Below are 20,298 nucleotides of genomic sequence, written 5' to 3' on the forward strand. Positions count from 1 at the left end.
ATTAGTAGGAACGGTTGAATGAATTTTTTAGTAGTTGTTTTTTAATAAACAATTACTGTTTTTTTAGTGCGATAAACTGATTTTGCCTGTTTTGCATTTTTTTTGTAAAACTTCCTTGGCCAATCTTTAAGGAATTTTGAAATAAAAAAACTATTAGCTGTGATACTTTTCCAAATTGAAAAAAAAAACAGTGTCGATTAACCTCGTACAGTCATCCCACATATTCGGAACAACCACAAATTCGGAACACTTTTGTAATAACTTGTCAATAGCATGCCAAATGCATCTTTTCTGGCGACCCTTCTATTTTTAGGACATTTATTTGGACATTCTCTTGCTATTTCACTAGTAAATGTAGTTCTTTTTGAACAAAAAACTACATTTCGAGACTATTTTATTCAGAGCAGCAAAACACTGCCTCCAAATTGCCTGTTCCATAATTGTGGGATGTTATTGTGCCTCCCACAATTGTGGAACACCTGAATTTAAGTGATATTTTCACAAAAAAAGTTATCAAACAATGTATAAAACATCGCTAAGCTTGAGTTTCATTGATTTCAGTGTGTGAAGTCATTATTTGGTAACAAATATGTACTCCTGGAAAGATCCAAAGTTTGTTTACATTCGTAAGAAAAAAGTGTTCCGAATTTGTGGATTTCAAGGTCAAAGTAATTCTTCAAAAACTTCATATAAAAGTTAAAATTTGCAGATGTTCGATACAGCATTCGAAAGATCGCAAGACAAGCTTTCAAATGAAGGTAAAAGCGAATCATTAAGTTCAATTATCGATTGCTATGATTTTTTGAACATTGGCCGATCTGGAAACCGTTCCGAATATGTGGGATGACTGTATCATCATAAACATCTCAGAAAAAATATAAAAAAATTCAAATCGCAATTTCATTTTTTAAATAAAAAAGAGTAAAAATCTGAATTTATGAAAATATTTTTTCTTCCTAATGTTTTATTTCTCAACGTTTCAATGTTTCAAATTCAAAATTTTCGGAGAGTCCAAACGTGAAGTATCAAAACATTTCTTTTAACTTTATGAAATCGATAAACAATGTAATAGTTTGTCAATGAAAAAATTTTTTTTTAAATGTTTTAATAAATTTTTTTTTGCCTTAATATTTCCGGAATTGGGAATAGCCCTAGTATTAAAAAAATACTTATCCAAAATTACTATTTTTTGTAATTTCAATTTCTTGTTTGACCATTTTTGAGCTATATTCTAGGCCGTTTTAAATATAATTAGAGTTATTTTTAAAGGTTCTATAAATTTTTGTGTTCAATATGTTTATAGGACTTTTTCAAAAACTTTAAATATGCCCTCGGCTCGTTAAGCCAAAGAAGTAATTTCAGTAATGATGTAAAGGCAAGAAATTACTTTTTAAATTGTTTTCAGATAATTGCACTTCAAGTTATGTAGAAATTTTTGAGTTTTTTAAACATTAGATTTCTTCGATTTTTTTGGGTAAATATTTTAGGGAGATGACATAAATTTGAAAATATTTGGTATGGCCTTAGCAAAAACAAGAAAAACTTCTGAAAAAATACATGTTTTGAAAATTTCAATAAATGTCAAAAATTCGAAAAGATTTGCAAATTACGCCCATTTTATTTGTTTTTTCAACATTAAAAATCATCTGATTCCTTTTCATTCCCAATTATAAATATTTCTTTTGCAAGTTAAAGACAATTTTCTGAACTTTTCGAAAAATGACTCGATAGCTGTGGATGTGTAGTATCTAAAAATTGCTGATTGTTAACAAAAGTCAAAGATCTATCTAGAAAATTGAAGAAAAAACGTAGTTTTCGATGTTGCATATAAAACATGATTTGGATAAATACGCAAGTACTGGAAAAATCAAGTTTATAAACGAGTTGCTTACAACGTTTCTGGTATTCCGAAAAATACCATTTGAATGGAATTCGAAGTCAAATGTCCATGTGTGAAATGAAATCACCGTTTTTTCGGTTTAAAAAAATAGTTTATTTACCCATTGTTCGTGTTACAAACTACCATAACCTGCACTTAACAAATGTATGCTCTCTTATTTTCTTTTTCAAAACAAATAATGACGGTTCTGATACTCTCAAATTGTAACTGATTGTTTTTACTTCAAGCCATAAAACTGCCTTTTCTGATACCGTTCAAATTAAAATAATATTGAACAGTAACAGCAATAAGTTCTGAGCTGAAAAGTTCAATTTTTCAGAACTTATTTCAGTGCGGAAAAGTGTAACTTTTTTGTGAATATTCGCTCAACAACTGTAAAAAGAATCCATTAAATTCAATCAAATTGACCAACACAAAACAATAATTGCACTAAAAATATTATCCTTCAAGATCACAGTTCGAAAGGTGAAAAGGCCGCACAATGTGTCCAGGAATTAATCCTTGCGGGAAATATGAGCAAACTGCAGCTCGCAACAAAGTCCGGAAAATGCTGCATTTTATGGTTCCACTTGATTACATCCCGTAAATCCCCGCGTTCGCCGTCCTGCAGATTCCATTTATAGCTGAGCACTTTAAACCAGCCAGGTCCAGGTATGTTCCGGGAATCCTTTTTTCAACCTGTGCCCCTCATTAGAATGGCGTGGATAAAGGGAAAAGTGGCAATGTTTACGGCCACGAAACTGAGAGTCAGCTTTTCACGCTGATGTTCTGTTTTAATGACGATATTAAAGAGTAGAAACACATCAGTTGAATGTGACATATTTTAACGCGATGATCACGCATCTGGATTTATGTGGAAATGGAAAATTAAGCTGCCACAAATAATGTTGGGGTTAATTTTAACGCGAATCAAGTTAAACATTTCAAAGTGTTTATTAAATAAAATTAAATTTTAAGTTTAAAGATCTTTTCAAAATCACAATTTTACTACCTACCTACAACATACAACTTTTATTACGTCAGCCATTTTCACCTGTTTGTCAAACATTAAAGCCCCAACCAGCAGTCCCAAATGAGAACGCGCGTAATCCGAGAAGCTTTCCAGACGACTCAGCATCGACCGCATTTCAGCTCTCTGTCCAAAACATGCCACCTGTCGACCACCGCCCGCCGGGGTGGAGGTGTTTTTGTTTTGATCCGTTTGGTTATTTATTTTTTTATTTGCCCCCCTCACCGCTCTCCCACTAGAATGTTTATTGACCTTCTGTGTAAATATTTTACAGCCAGTGAGTGCCGCGCGGTAACCATGCAAGCTCCGTAATTTTGCTAAACAGTTCTTGTTTAGGGGGAATTTTCAATACCCATTTGGGTTTTTTATGTTTCGTTTATTAGTTCTCTAAAAATAGTAAACTGATGGCATACCATTGGTTGATAGTTCGAATCATGCAGAGTTTCAATCGGTTCTTCACCTCTTGGAAGTCATTCTTTTTTGGTTTGACTGTTGAGGAAAGTTTGAAGTTGAATTTTGAACATAATTTGGCAAGTGTTTTCTGTTCTTTTAATTATTCATTCAAGCATCATTAAATATTAAATTTTGGCTTTTTTCTTTCTTTTGTCTTCAAATATGTTTTTCCTTAATAATGTATAAACTTAGCTGAATCAAGCTAAAATCATATACCCAATGTTTCACGTTAAATTGGCATTAATTAAGGATATATTTTTGGTTATACAGAAAGTTTCAAATTTAAATACAAAAATAAATGCAATAAAAAAGTTTTAATTTTCATAATGCTCAACATAACCTTTATTAGTGTTTTGTTTGAAAATATTAAAATATTCTTGAAATACCGTATTTTTTCAATTATGTATTTTTTAATAAAAAAAACGATATTTTTAAATTAAATGGTAAATTGTACAAATGATAGTTTTCTACTAAAAAAAAACTCTAATACAGTGAAAATAAACATAAAATTTAGCTTTCTTTGATACCCATATAACCAATTATAAAAATTTGAGTACATTAAAAAGACACGATATTTTGTAAAAAAAATGATATGATTTGATTTCTTAAAAAAAAACAGAATCTTAAAAATGTGGAAAAGCTTACAAAATTTCGCTTCGTGTGATACCCATATTGCAAATTATAAAAAATTGGTATTTTCGAAAAATACGGTATCTTGTGAAAATTTTAGTTTAATAAAGGTGGAAAATCATACCAAACTTCGCTTCGTTTGATACTCATATTGAAAATTTGAGTAATTTGAAAATGTATGGTATTTTGTAAAAAAAAACCTAAATTATTCTCAGTGTTTCTTAAACAGCACTCAATTCGGAAATGCCGATATATCAGAAATTAATGGTTCGATTTATAATTTAAAAAAAATAACATTCCGTAAAAGCTTTAGATATTCTCTAAAAAAAATAAAACTTAAAAAACTTGACTAATATTTGAAGAAGTCGAAAATTGCACTACAGTTAACAAAAACTTAAGCGAGAAAATTAAAATTGACTTTGCCAAAAAATCTTTTTTTTTTTTCAAAAATATCATTTTCTTTGAAAAATAATTAAGATTAAAAAAAAAGCCCATAAAGTCCAGACTCGATTATCCGGAGGCATAGGAAAAAATTCACTTCGAACCACGATGTTTTTCCGTTCTCTTATTTTTTATTGTAAAGATTAAGTATGGCCCATAAACTATTCTAAAATGATTTGGAGTTTTTGAATCCATGATGGCGACAAAAATGGCAGTGATAACGTATAAAAAATGCAATTTTTAATTTAAAAGGCAGCAAAAAACGTCAGGATTCGAAATCCGGACACTTAGTAGCATATAATTTTTGTTTTAGCTGGCAAAAAATCAATTAATAAGTTGGAAATTTATAAATATCATCGGGATGTTGTATGAACAGTCCATTTTAAGAAAATGTATGCAAAATATATCTTTTCTAACCATTTTTCATCAGAATTTTAAAATTAAAATGACTTATTTTTCACGAATCTCAGACACTGATACAAGCTGATTCGAAATCCAGACACTTTTGTTTTGAATTCCGGACACTGGTTTTTGCTTATGATTCGCACAAATTTGGACTGAAATTTTAGTGAATGGCATTCTTTAGGTCTTAAATAAGCTGTTAACATTAAAACATTCGATATTTTGCATAAAATTTTGCTAGAATTTAAAAAAATCAGAACCACAATTTTTTGCTTTGCCTTCCCGGTGCTTCGGACGCCTATGAAATATTTCAGTGAAATGATTCACTTTGCTGGTAAATTCATATTTTTATTTCATTTAATTATTTTGGCATTGAATACAGCGACCAAACAAATTTGAAATTAAATTTTATGCTAAAATTCAGCAAATAACACAGTTTTAACAGTTATTTTCCTATCTTATATCCAAATAATTGATAAAACAAGATGAGGTGTGGTGAGGTTTCGAAGCACCCAGGAATTCGAAGCATGACGTTATTCAAATTTAACTTAAATTGGGTCGTAGTACTCGAATTTAATGTTAAAAGCAAGGAAATGAAAAAAATGCGAAAAAAATGTTTTGTCATGATTTGATTATCCGAAGTCCCATACAAACCATCGGTTAATCGAACTTAGGTTAATAGAAACTTCGGATTATCGAGTCTGGACTGTGCTTCTCTATGACTCAATATTTAACTTTTTGGTTCTCTAAAACAAATAAAAAATCTTTAAAAAAACCGATAATTTTGATGTATTTTATTGTTCATAACAACTTAATAATTTATTTTTTTTTACCGTGTATGTTTTCTATGTACATAAATATATGATTAAAATATTGATACAAATTTATACATTAGCAATTGTTTCCATCTTCTTCTTTTTTCCGTGCGCAACTACCAGCAACGAATTGATCCCGTGAGGTCCTTTTTAGAATTTCAAATGTTTCAATTCCTTGCTCGCCGCGTAACCTCGAGCAGCGAACTCGAAATCAGTATCGAAAAAAACTGCCCTCATTCATAAATAATACGAGCAGAGAGAAGAGAAAAAACAAATATCGAGCCAAACTAAACAAGAGCAAACATTTGAATTTAGAAGACGAAAACATTAAATTTGCCATCGTCAGCGTCTGGTGTGCTTCCGATGTCAGCAATGTTATTGCTGGCTGGCTCAAGTTGCTTAAAATGTTGAAAACATCAACAAAAATAAACACTGGATAGTGTGCTTAAATGCTGATTGCTGCAAAGCTTGCAAAAATGTAAAACCAAACTGTCTCGATGAAATTTAAATCCAGCTGGTTTATTCTATCATCAAACTTTACTTAACAATTTCTAACAAGTCATGACAGAAGAACCGTTCTTCGGGGCTCTATCTGAACGTGTTATCACATGGCCAACCAAGCCAATCCGAGAAAAAAGAAGGCACGTTACGCCGTTGGTCATCCAACTGAATGATGATGAGAGTCTAACTTCTTCTCCTCTTCGAAAGGGGGGCTGATGTCTCTTCAACTGTATCGTAGATGAGGTCTTGTAGGATGACACTTTGAAGAGTTAGAACATGCCTCTCTAACCTTCTACTGTCAACTTCTTAATTTATCTTGCTAAGTTTTACATTGGAGAAGCTGACTAATTCTAGTTTTTTTGTGGGGTTAAAGTCCAAAGATTGTCACTAGAAGGTTTAATCGTGTACTACTCGTCGCAGTTCCACGAGCCAAGATATGAATGACTGCTCGCCTCTGAACGGCCGGATCCAGCGTGTTCTGATTAGGTTGGCACGTTGCTCCAGGTATTCTCCACTCACTGCTTCACTGCTGATTGTAGCAATAATGGGAGCAGCACCTAATTGCTCATTCGCCTCGACTTCCAACCATATCGTTTAGCAGAACCCACAAGAACCTGCCTTCTACTGCTTTTTCTACATGTATTGTGGAAGTCAATGGTCTCCGGAGGAAGTTCAAGCCAGGTATAATCATAATCGAGCCTTCTCCCCCCTTTGCTTCCATCAAACTACAGCCAATCTGAACTTATCGCCTCCATTAATTCTTAGTTACGATGGTTTATATAGAATCGTACGTGAAACTCGAGCGAAGAACTTGGAATGACTCACCGGAGCTCATCGACAGAGTGTGTTTGTATAGTAGAATCATACGCGAAAGAAAGTTAACCCAACCGGAAACGGATGCTAATTATGAAGACCATTGCACTCGCTGATGATGGTGCTTCTGGAAGAAGCTACCTTGCTTTGGTTGGCTCGTGCCGTATTTGTTAGAACTTCTCTGCTTCGCAAGGGGGAAGTCTCTGTTACAGATTACTGAAGGTCAATGGTCTTTTAAAACATTAGAGTCCAATTCACTTTAGTTATCTTTAACGTTTCGATCCGTTGTAACGCCTACTGCGCTGGATACTCAATTCGACTAAAATGACAAAATTTTCCAAATCGCCCAGATTCTGCGGCCGATAATTTTCACACCTTCCCTTCGCGCTTCAAAAAGAAGTCATCCTACAATGTTGTTGTTATTCTTCGCGCTATCTTATGTAAACAAACACCTCATCACATTATCTAGCGCGGGCACACGAGGTGTGACGATAAGCCCTCCTTCAAGCGCAGGCAGGTATTCATTTCTAAACGTTACGACAACAAACCTTCAAAACCCTCCAAAGCCTGCTGCTGCTGCTGCTATTGCAGAAGAATGACAATCTGACACATGTCGCACCGGCGTTGTTGTTGTTTACTCACCTCGATCCAGTTTGTGTTGATGTCGGATTGTAGGGCGCGCTACGGCAATTATCGTGTTTTGTATCTGTCAGTGGAAAGCTTATCTTGCAGCAGGGTATCAAATATCAAAGATAACTGGAACTATTAGGATGCTCGTGTGTGCGAGGTGGTGTTTGTTTACTACTCAAAAGACACAACAACACACACGCTGCAGACTGCAGAAGTAGGTGCTAATCGTAGACAACTGTAGACTTGAGGCGCCGCCGTAGTAGACTGAAATTAGGATCAAAGTGAGTTCCTCAAATCTTTGTGTCAAAGTGTCAAACGTCAAAAACAGCGTAAGATGTCAAATAATAACGATTTTGACTTTCTAGACCCAAACCAAAAACTTCTGACGTTCAATGCCATTCTCAAATCATGCCACAATTTGACAGTTGTTATGTCATCAATGCATCAGCTATAAGCAACTGAGAGAAGCATGTTCTATTCTCATCCCTGCGAAGGTGTCGACTTCTGACATTCGATGTCAGATAACTGTCAATCTAGTGAAATTTGATTTCTCTCGTTTGAGGGAACTCATGAAAACGTGAACAACATTTTTCATATCTCGTGATTATTATTCATGATGTCATGAACAAAAATCATGAATTCATGAAAAAAATCAATTGCCACATATATTTCAACGTGAAGTTTTTTTGACAAATTTTCCCAATACCTTTTCCGTGTTTCTTGAAAATACCTTAACAAATTCACAATCAATCACTAGCAATTTGAAATGAAAATTTGACCAATAAATTCGTTCCCGCCCCTGGAAATCTGCAACACAAATTAGGCTAAGCGTCCGCAAACAATACGCGGAGCTCTCAGCTGGAACTGCTCATGGCTATTTTCCACTCCGGCAGAGCAGCGCCGGAGGTCGGAATCAAGACGTCGGCGTTATTCCCGGCAGGAATGGTAAATATTTGGCTTACCTTGCAGCACACTCAACGTAACGCGGCGTGTGCGGCCTCGGCTCACGAAACGTAAACATCGACGACTTGGTACAGTCAAATCGCGCTCGTTTGACAGTGGTCGTTTATTTCGACGTTTTAAATTAACCGTGTCAAACTAACGACACTGCACTGTACTAAATGTGTTGCTTCTCTCAGCTCGATTTTGATATGATAAAACATGTACACAACAGTCGGGACTCACGTCAGCGAAATCTCGAGCAGATATTCTCGCGGCGGGATCGCGAGCTTTGCTGGATTTGCTGGGGCCGCCTGGCAAGTTTCTTGGAATTGAATAAACATTTTTCGGGCCGGGGACCTTGATGGGTAGAACCCAACAGAGAGGTAATTTATAAATATTTATCGCCAAACGTTCGGTCGTAATAAGAGGTATCGATTTAGGAAACAACCTACGCGGTTGAGCATTTAAGGACGCCGTTGTTGAAAAGTTCGTCTTGATTTTGGTTATGGAAGATCCGCTTTTTGAAGCTGGAAGTTACATAATTTAAATTAACAATAAGCATATTTTTGGCTGATATTTAAAAATACATATTTTTTTAACATTATTTAAATCATTTCTGCAACCCGTCCTGAAACTACATTTTTTTCCTGTCATTCTCGAACGACGATACGGCCTAGATTTCTCTACCAAAAATAACTGAATCGGATTGTTATACTTTTCGATTCTAAGGCTGCAAAGTTCTATTTTCGACCACTGAGATGGGTGCTGAAAAGTGGAACTTTTTTGCACTTGTATTGATTTTTTTATCAATATTGTTTTGATTTCAACGGTTTCCATTGAAAGTTTTTTTCTAAGTTGTGAAAAATGCTGTGTGGAACTCGTCTTGCGACGCGTAATTTAGAATACATTTTTCACAACAAATTTTACAAAATTCTATACAATTTCAAAATTACTAAGAACCGGCGCGAATTTTTGAAACGATTTACATAACGTTAGTGTTTTTGGTGTAAAATACAAAAAAAATCAAACAAATTTTTAACCCTTATTACCTTATTATTTTCCGGAAAGCAGTGAAAAGGTGTCATTTTCTATGGATTTTAAAACATGTTTCTTTTTTTTTTTGAGAACAAAATATTTCTTTTACCTGAACCCTATCTTTTAAACTTCCTCAAATCATCGAATTGTGCAATTTTGCTACTCACTGACGAAACATTTTGAATGAATGTTCTCAGTTTGTGGTATCAAAGCGATTTTTTCTAAATTTCAAAATACTTTTTAAACTTAATTCGCATAATGGATGCCAAATGGCGTAAAATGTCGAAAAAAATTTACAAGGTTGTTTATATTTTTTTTTGTTTTATTGGTGCCAAGTCAAGGATTTTATAAGAACGAAAATAAAATCTTAATTAATACTGAAATTAAAAATGATTTTTTGTTGAACATGCAAAAAAACGACGCAGGTTTTATTAGAATTTATGTTAAAATTTGAAAACTACACTTTTCTATAAAATTAGTTTTTTTAACTTGCAAACCAGCGTGACATTTTAACTGATTTTCACGAAAAAAAAATAGTTTTGAACACACAAAATTAAAAAAAAATACTGTCATGTTTAAAATTAAATTCTTATTTTCACAATTTGAACATTGGCGTCAAACGGCGTTTCAAATTTTTTTCAAAGTTTATGTCGCCCTCATCCCTTCAAAGTCGGTCTGAATAATCAGGGGGCCAAAAAATAATTTCGAAAAACTTCAAAATTTTAATGAAAATTATAGTTTAATCAAATGAAAATCAAAAAAGGCATTTTCCTGCGTTTATAATCATATTTAGCATGTTTGAACTCCTTTGAAAACATTTTAATTTTTCATGAAATATCAATGTACAGTTTTTTTTCGCAAACAAAAAAAATAATTCCGTCGATACCTCGATATTTTGAAAACTAATGATTGGAAAGCAACTGGGCGCGTGCAAAATGCATTTTAAAACACGTTTTTCATCAAAATGTTGAAACCTAGGCTTGTAATTTAAATTTTGGTCAGTGCCGAGGGACAAACATCAAATTGGAGTTCTGCGACCCAATTTTAGTCAAGTTTTTTTTTCTTTTTCTGGTTTTAAACATCAAAATCGAATTCAGCGACCCCATTTTAGTTAATTTTTAATACGATGATCGCCTATAAAATAATATAATGCATTTTTTACAATATTTCATCACCGCCATAATGGCCGCCATTTTGAATTTAAAAATTTTAATCATTTTTTAAGCTTGGCAATAAAAAATAAGAGAAAAAAAAATAGTACGAATATCAAAAGATTTTTCCAAGACCGGATAATCAAGTCTGGACTAAAACAAAAACTTTTTACTGTGTTCACAATTTTGTTTTCGAAAACATTAAAATTACCTTTTTTTAATTTTCAAATTTTCATTATTCTACTGATGGAATCAATCGAAATCAAGCTTTGATTTTAATTTATGTTTTCTAAAAGAATAATCAAACGAAGGCTTCTTTAGAATGGTTCTCAAAAACAATCATTTAAAGCCGAATTAGCTTCAAACAAAAAAAACTGCTTCGCAAACATACCCAGAACTACACCAGAAACCGCAAACGAACCAATTTTGCGCGAGGTCTTTAAATCGTGTGAAATAACAGTTCGGATTCAAAACAAAGAACTAAAAACAACGCAAAACAAAAGGAAGCAAACAGCGACTTGTTGCAAAATTTTCACCTTGGTCGGCAATTTCGGCTCGTCTGTGTGCCATTTTTTAACCTTCAGTCGGTCTCGGTGGTGTCGATTTTTTGTTTGTTTGTGATTTGATGTGCATAAATTTGTAACTTGCGATTTTTGGTTTAATTTAGGTTTTATTTTTTTTTTATTTCTAAAAACTTATTTAAAAATGTCATTTGTTTAATTTGTGTTCTAATTCTTATTGCAACTTTATTTTTTGAATTTCAATCAGAAAATTCACAAAATTGTTTCACTTTAGGTTTTTAATACATTTTAGACCGTGCCTTAAAATGGTTCCCTCATGATTAATTCAATGAGACAGTATTGGCGGCATTTTCCATATAAATAGCACCATTGCTACACGGTGGTGTCACGTTGCTGGTAATCTGAGGATCAGCAGTTTATGTTACATGAGTGTAAAGCAAAATTTTGCAAAGTGGTATTTAAATTTATGTGGTAGTGAAAAGTGATATTGAAAATGCACCAATATATCGATGACATTTATTTCTTGTTTTATCTATATCAAGACCGCGGTTATGAAACTTGTTAAGGCCTAAGGGAAGGCTTGAAGCTTATTCGGCAAAATAGATTTATCTTGAAAACAATTCATATTTTTCGAAAAACTGACCTGACACCTTGTATTCATCATTCATGAATATCTACTGTCAAATTGTGAGCTTGATTGGTTTATTCTAGCTTCAGATTTTATCCTTCTACTGAAACAGCTTAATACTCACTAAATTGTTTAAACTAATTAATTATTCGAAGTGACTTTCCTGTTTGAGTACAATTGATGTCTTCATTATTTATGCTCCAATTTTCCTAATTTATTATCCCAAGAAAAAAGACATCCACTTTCAACCGGCTGAATCCACTTCAAAACCACCCCCTCCTCCTCTTCACTTCTGTCACAAAACCGCGCGCCAATTCCTATTTTTACCTTCCCGTACAGTACAAAAAACCCGCCCAACACAATCCGATGCCGTCGCGCCGGCCGTTCCATTCCGGTCCACTACCTTTGAAAGGCGCGAGACACGGAGATTCGTCTGGGACATGTCTTTCTGTCTGTCTGACCATTAACCAACGTCAACCACCGCCCCTAACCTCAAAGTTCCACTTTTCCTAACCGAGGAGGAGGAAAAACTATTTTCAGCATACCTTTCGGTTTTTGTAGTCCCCGCAGTTGACAAACGTCGTCGAGAGTTGAACTCATTTCCCGCACTTTTCTCGACGAGTATGTCAGGCGACTTCAAGATTATCGGAGAAAAGGTTGACACCATTTTTGTTTTTGTTTTGCGAATGTTTTTTTTTACTTTCAGTATTGTCTTTTTTGAGATTTCTGAGATTTCATCTGTTTTGTATGAGAAAATGACGTCTAGAATACCGAAAAGCAGATGTTTCCAACCTTTTAAAATCTACCTACCTTGGCACGACTAAAACTCTTAGTTTTCCTTGAATAACCGTGTTTACAAGCCCACTGAACGGGTGCGTGGCCACACCGTCCTGGTTTCAAATCTAGCGAGAAATGGTCTTCGTCAAGACTTCGTCAAAGCGAATGTTTATTTTGGTTTGCGTCCGAAACCGCTCGCCGGTTGACGATTTGTTTTGATCTAGATTCTGCAATCCCCAGTCGAACTGACGAAATTTCCGAGCGGTCAGCCTCTCAAATCCGTTTGATTGATCGGAGCACTGACCACAGCTGGACATTGGACCACTATCAGTCGTCGTCGTCGTCGTTGATGACCAACAATACAATCAGTCCTGGATTTGGGAGCTCGAACAATGCGACAATTATCGATTTTGAGAGGTCCATTCCAGTTGCGACATTTCTCGAGGGTAGTTCAACTCTCCCAAAACCAGCTTGGTTAACTGTAAGATTCATTTGCCAAAATTCCGCTAATTTCTTGAGCAAAATGCGAAATACGCAAGCAACGCTAACGCGTATTAATTATCTTTCGAGCTTATCACCCCCTTGGCAACCGAACGCTGCTTTACCGACAATGACCTCAAACTTCTTGTTCCTTCCAGATCGCCACCAATCTAAAGTGATCACGTCAAGATGGCCTGCTACCAGATGGGACCCAACACGCACTCCATTCCGATGACGCTGTTCCGGGAGAATCGGGACCGCGTGATGGCGGAACTGCGCAAGGTTCCGGCCCTGGAGGGCAAGCAGGCGCTGGTGGTTCTGCAGGGGGGTGACAACATCAGCCTCTACGATACCGACGTTGATTACGTGTTTCGACAGGTAAGAACAATTCAACTTATAATGTTACCATTTAAGCAACGGTTATTCTACAGTAATGAATCTTATCAACATTCCCGGTCGCACAAAGTCAGTCACAACAATGTCGCGGTCGGAACTTTGCTTCGGTGATTTTGACGGATTATCAAAACGGTCATCATGTGATAGAGTGCACGTACAAAATAAAATAGGTACTAATAGTAATAGTAAACCCAACTAAGTAGCACTGTGGTCGTGAGTGTAACTATTATCAGTTTCCTCTCAGCCGTGTTAGCGACCATATCGCTGGAACTATAATTATCACCAGTCAGTTGGTGACGACGACACTTATACACACACTCACACACTCGTCAATGACTGTTATTGTTGATGGCTGCGGGTAGAGTGGCAGTTTTGTTTTGATTGCGACTGACCGTTCTCTCGCACACTCGCACGCTATGATGCCATATCATTTCACGGAAATGACTGGTGCAGTTGTACATAAAACGTTCAAGCTGGTGGTCGAGGGTCAGCATCACCACTTGGGCATTTTTCAGCGGAAAGTGACGGTGGAAAACCCGTTGACATCGCGTTGACATACTTCCCGTTAAATGTTGGTGGTATTTTGGTGGGCTAAAAATAAATCAGTTGATTTGATAAAAGTAATTGCTTGAACTTGCTTTTCAATAGAATTGTATTCTAGGAAACATTCTGTTTTTTTCTGAACAATCAAACCAAATGATAATCTAAAAAACCTACAGAAAATACAAACCTAAATCAATTTTCTTATTATTTTGCTAATCATTTTTCATAAATGATTTTTTTTTTCAACGAGTCCTTGAAAATAAAAAAACAACAGTCCAGACTCGATTATCCGAAGGCCTTGGCAAAATTTCACTTCGGATAATCGAATCACGATTTTTCTTTCTCTCTCTCTGTCCTATTTTTGATTGTTGAACTTTATTATGACCTCTTAACTACACTCAACCCCCGGTGGTTGGTCACTTTTTCGTTTGACACTTTTTAGTTTGTACCCCGTTGGTTGGTCAAAGTCAAACTAAAAAGTGACGAACTGTCACTTTTTACACGGCGCTCACGCACACTATCAAAACAAACGTTTAGTAGTGTGTGTGAACTCCGTGTAAGAAGGGTGTCAAACTAAAAAGTGACCCCGTTCGTTTGACAACAGTTGGTGTCAAACCAACGGGGTTTGAGTGTACTCTTAAGTGATTTAGAATTTTTGAATCTAAGATGGCGGTCAAAATGGTGGTGGTGGAATAATGAAAAAATGCATTTTTCAATTTAATACACACCCAACAAATCTTCGGATAATCGAACTTCGGATAATCGAGGCTTCGGATAATCGAGTCTGGACTAGTTTAGAAAACGCACTTGAGCAATTCTCTACAAAAACAGTCTTCTTTCTTCAATTTTAATTTTTGTATGTTTTAATCCGGCTGAAACATTTTTACACGGTAAAATAATTTTGGTGATTTTTTATTTAACTTTTTGTCACTAAAACTTGATTTGCAAAAAAAACACTAATTTTTATATATTTTAGAGGACATCAATTGCCAAATTTTCACAAATTTCCAGGTCGTTCTAAAAATTTTTGACCGAGTTATGAATTATTGAATCATTACTGATTTTTTCAAAAAATCGAAATATTGGTCGCAACATTTTTTCCACTTCATTTTTCGATGTAATATCAAATTTGCAATCAAAAAGTACTTTAGTGAAATTTTGATAAAGTGCACCGTTTTCAAGTGAAATACATTTTTAGGTGACTTTTTTTAAAATAGTCGCAGTTTTTCATTGTTTTACATTAGTGCACATGTTTGCCCACTTTTGAAAAAATATTTTTAAAAAGCTGAGAAAATTCTCTTTACCTTGCTTTTTTGAACTTTCGTATCAGCAACTATCAGCTTACTTGCCGAGATATTGCCATGAAAAGGTTTAAAAACATGAAAATTTATGTTTTCTAAGTCTTAACCAAACAACCCACCCTTTTCTAATGTCCGATATCTCAGCAACTAATGGTCCGATTTTCAATGTTTAAATATGAAACATTCGTGAAATTTTACGATCTTTTCGAAAAAAAAATTCAAAAATTTTAAACCAAGACTAACATTTTAAAAGGGCGTAATATTGAATGTTTGGCCCTTTGGAATGTTAGTCTTGATTTAATTTTTTTTTAAATACTACTTTGCCGAAAACACCAAATCGACCAAAAAATTCTCACTAAATCGGTCTCGAAGAAATTATGTAAATTTACAATATTCGAATGTTTTAAGTATTTTCTTGATTCAAAAATAGTTTGTTCAAGGATGTTCCAAAAAATAAAAGAATTTTCGAAGAATTAAAAAAATACCAAGAATATTGAAATATTGAAAATCTGCAAAAATCGAGGTTCTCGAAAAATGTAAAAAGTTTGTAATGTTAACTGTCTTTTTGAATTTAGTTTTTAGACAAGAACATATTAAAACTCCGTTATACCGAGATTTGTTTAAGAATTTCGATAAATTTGATTATGATCTGATGTAAAGTTAAATTTTAATTATTTTTATATGTGCTGAGAAATTTGCAATATTTTGATAAAAATTGCTTTCACACTAACCGAGTTTTATTGATAGAAAGAAATATTAATTTATGGATTAGACAACAAAACCTATTTAAAAAAAAAACTTAGATTATTATTATCATTTTTATTTTTTGTCTGAAAATGCAGTTTAAAAAAAACCAAAGAAACAATGAAAGATATTTTTTTAAATATATAATTTCAGACACTAACAAAAAAATAAACTGAAAAAAAGAACATAAAAACTACCTTATATAAAAAAGGTCCAATAAAACAAATTTGTTTGTTTTTTTTTTTTTTTTGAGTGTGCTTGAATACCCCTGACTCAAGGGGGTTTGAAAAAAACCTAAAAAGCGCAAAATCAATTTTTTATTGAACCTTTAAAAAAGGCAAGAAATATGCCGATCATTTAGAAAAATGTTATTTTGTAATTTTTAAATCCATTACTAACATTTAAAAAAATGTTTATTTTTTTATTATTTATAGCATTTTGAGAATCTTTTTTGTTTTAAATTATAAGTTGGTGACAACATTTTTAGAAGTATTTTTCAGCTTCCTAAAATATTTTTTGAATTACAGATTTTGAGAATTCCGTTTTTTGTGATAAAAGGTTGCAAAAGAGTGTGTCTACTTTAGTCGTAGGATTGGTAAATTTTCATGATTTTTCGAAACGCGTTAAATCCTTAAAATCTTGTTGTCTCCGTGAAATTCGTTCTTTTAGAAATACGAAAAAAAATTTAATCAAATGCACTCTATTCGTTACACTTTTTCGATTGCATTTTGTTTTTAGTAAAATTTTCGTGGAATTTGGAGTAACCTCATAAATGCTTTGCAAAAATTAAAGTGGCTTGCCTTAACCAAAGTGACAGATTCTGTGAACGGACCACGTTTCACAGAATCAGCAGTAGAGGAAGAATGCGTGGACATACCGTTCCAATCGCTCCGAATCAGTTAGGCGTGGTGTGTTAGTGTAAATTCGACAAATAATTACTGTAGGGGGAAGTGAAATTGGGATAATTTAGATTAAGGAATGGAAAAGTGAGAAAGGGAAAAGCATTATTTAATTTATAATATTGTAATATAAGGTGACATAATCATCTAGCAAACCATTAAACAGAAGAAATCTTCAAAAGACACAGCCGAATAATGTTCCGGTCGTTGGCTCCAGGGTTCTTGCATGAATTAATCATATGCACTTCAAACCATCAAAATCGCTAGATGACTTTTTTTCTATTCTAAGCTAAACATAAAAAAAATCTAATGAAACTGACCGATTACGAAAAGCATTGCTCCTATAAAAATATAAAAATGAACCAGCTGGAATTAAAAAAATATTAATAAAAAGTTTAATTTTTAACAAATGTTATTGATATAAAATTCTTTTTCCAAAAAAATAACACACAAAATTTATGTAAATCTACGATTTAAAAAGAATCAAGTTAAGCTCAACTGAAAATATATTCAGTTAAATTCATGACAAACATTTAGGAAGCTTCGACAAAAATTGTACAAATAAATACAACAGTTCAATAAAGAACCTGTTAATTGAACATTTCAAACGATTACTAAAATTTGCAAACGCTTCATTCCACCGTTCCAGGAGTCCTACTTCACGTACCTGTTCGGCGTCACCGAGCCGGGCTGCTACGGCACCGTGGACGTGACATCCGGCCGGGCCACCCTCTACGTGCCCCGTCTACCGGCGGAGTACGCCGTGTGGATGGGTCCGCTGCTCACGCCGGACGACTTCAAGACGAAGTACGAGGTCGACGCGGTGCACTACGCCGATGAGGTAAGTTCCGTTTTTCTTTCTTTTGCGATTTTTCGCGGATTTTTGCGAGAAAGTAGTAACGGTTTGATGTTTTGGCCCAAAATGTACCGTGTGTATCGTTAAAATGAAAAAAGCAAAACAGAAACAAACTGAAGAAGCAGAGCAAAAAACATCAAAAGTTGGAAAAGTTGCAAAAGTAAATAAACGGTATACGGGCGGCGCCAAACGTAAACACAGCAACGCGATGGTCGGACGAAAAAGCATCGTGTGTTTTCATATCAATCAGTGAAAGCGCAAAATGTTAGGTGAATTTTATTTCCTCTAAACTGAACACGGTGGAAAAAAGTTGAATGAGAGCGATGACTCTCAGTGATTGACTGCACAGAAAATATAAAATATCCCCTTTATTTTTTTTATGTCTTCGGTTCAAAATAAATTCCAAAACTTAATATTTTTACAAAAAACACTTGAAATATTTAATAAATGATTTGAATGTAGGATAATTGATTATTGTGTTATTTTTATGAACACCTATACCAAAATAGAAACTGTAATTTATATTTAATAAACAATGTCAATCAGAAAAATCGTGAAATAAATTTAAATTACATGGTGAAAACCCTTTATTTTTGCTTCACTCACTGATTGATATTTTTCGTTGTTTTTGATTGATTGTTTGATTTGAATTTTCGTTTCTTCTGAAAGTTTACAATACATTTAGAATTTTTTTTTGATAATTTTCTCTTTTTTCTTAATTTTAACATTTAAATTTAAAGGTGCAATCTCAACGACCTGTCAAAATTCACAGCACGGCACTGCAATTTTGGGGCCACGCCGCACGAAGATGTTTTCGATTCGCGTAATCCGCCAGACTCAACAACAGTAATTTGGTGAAAGATAGAGAGGATAAAAATAAAACAGTTAAAAACAAAAGATGCACCACACAAAGCACCTCAATCACGTACACCTCCGCGGCGCATCAGCTATGTATGTGGGGTAATCGCAACAACAACAACATCGAACGCGAATTACAAATAGAAAACAAAAGAAAGAAAACAACAGAAAGATGGAAGAAAAGAAGAGAGAAAAGTAAAAAGTGTGGCGCTCAATAAAAGCAGGTGAAAATGGTCGAACGGAACCGCGATGATTGGCCAAGAGCCCAAAATCGGAACAAAAACAACAACGACAGAAGAAGTAACCTGCGTGGGGCGTGCATAGATGTAAACAATAACAAATCTCCATTTCACCGTGGCAGTCACGCTCCGGTGGATTTGTTTGGCTATTTTTGTTACGAACTTTGGACGGTCGAGTCGGAACTGTTTTTCTTCACCGTCAATTTGATGTAATCGTTGACTTTTTCTTTATTGCAACGACGACGAAATTGGTAGCGGGTTCAGCGTGCGGTTTGTTATGGACTGTGATTGGACTTGGATGACCCCCGTGCGGACTTTCGTGTGGTACCGGTTGGTGAAACCGTTTTTCAGCGATTGTTTTTCGTTTCTTTTTAATAAAGTTGTTAATAGAAAAGGCGCTTGTTTACGACGTGATGGAAAGGCCGTTACACGTTGTGCAACTTAATCAAGGTGTAGGTGGTGTCGCTGAAAATGTCTAATTTGTTGATAACCTGTTTTGAAACACAGTTTCACAAGCCGTTACAATGTTGTTTTCTCCTTCTACCAATGCAACGCAAAAAAGCCGTTTTTTTTTGTAATACTTCTGTGTTTTATTATTTATCTTTAAATATTTTTTGGAACATAATATTTTTGGTAATCTTCAGAGCCGTACCTAGGGTCCACGGCGCCCTTGGCGAAGCATCAATTTGGCGCCCCTCCAAATTTTTCATCATTTTGATATGTTTACTTAAATTTTCAGCGATTGCTTCAAAGAGTTTTAATAATATAATGTTAATTGATTGAATAAATAAAACAGCTAAAAAATCCAACCACAATTTAATTCTTTGAAGAATATTCATATTAATGTTTACTTTTAAACCATTTCAATCGATTTATATCTTTCCAATATAGATAGTAGGGTGGGTACGTTTTTCAAAAAGTTCTCCGATCAAGTTTTAGTATGGTTCCCCTTGTAGGGCATGCCTATAGGAACTTTCATGTCAAATATCAGCTCATTTGGTTGTAAACTGGCTGCGCGCATCAGGGTTAAAGTTTACATGGAAATTACTATGGGAAATTGAAATTTTTTGTTCAAACGCTCCTACAGGTCTGGGAAAATCACGCGCCAACTTCTGGTATAGTCAGGCCTAAGGGGAATGGTCTGGAGAACACTTTTCCCGAAGAGAGCATATGGTTTCGTTGTCCCTAGACCTGGCGCATCGGTAAACAATCCGATGTCTCCGGAATCAACGAGTTTCCCTGAAAAAGCATCAAATTTTCCTTAGCATGCTATGAAAGTTCGATGCACACTACGACGCCATATGTCAGGTAGCTACCACGTGGGTTAGAAATTG

The 20,298-nt window shown here is 34.5% G+C and overlaps 1 protein-coding gene across 2 annotated transcripts in view; it reads left to right on the forward strand.

Annotated features, from left to right (window-relative positions):
- Positions 1-20,298, forward strand: part of LOC6048552 (xaa-Pro dipeptidase) — a 150,564-nt gene that overhangs the window by 77,484 nt on the left and 52,782 nt on the right. The window contains exons 1-3 of one of the 2 annotated variants that reach the window (XM_038256926.1): positions 13,048-13,129; positions 13,287-13,506; positions 17,661-17,852. In XM_038256926.1, coding sequence (XP_038112854.1) covers positions 13,318-13,506; positions 17,661-17,852 — 381 coding nt within the window. In that variant the 5' untranslated portion in view covers positions 13,048-13,129; positions 13,287-13,317. Of the gene's footprint in view, positions 1-13,047; positions 13,130-13,286; positions 13,507-17,660; positions 17,853-20,298 lie in introns of those variants that run through there. The other variant, XM_038256925.1, reaches the window with a different exon arrangement.

The sequence above is a fragment of the Culex quinquefasciatus genome, chromosome 2 (assembly GCF_015732765.1).
Source record: "Culex quinquefasciatus strain JHB chromosome 2, VPISU_Cqui_1.0_pri_paternal, whole genome shotgun sequence".
NCBI classification, from domain to species: Eukaryota; Metazoa; Arthropoda; class Insecta; order Diptera; family Culicidae; genus Culex; species Culex quinquefasciatus.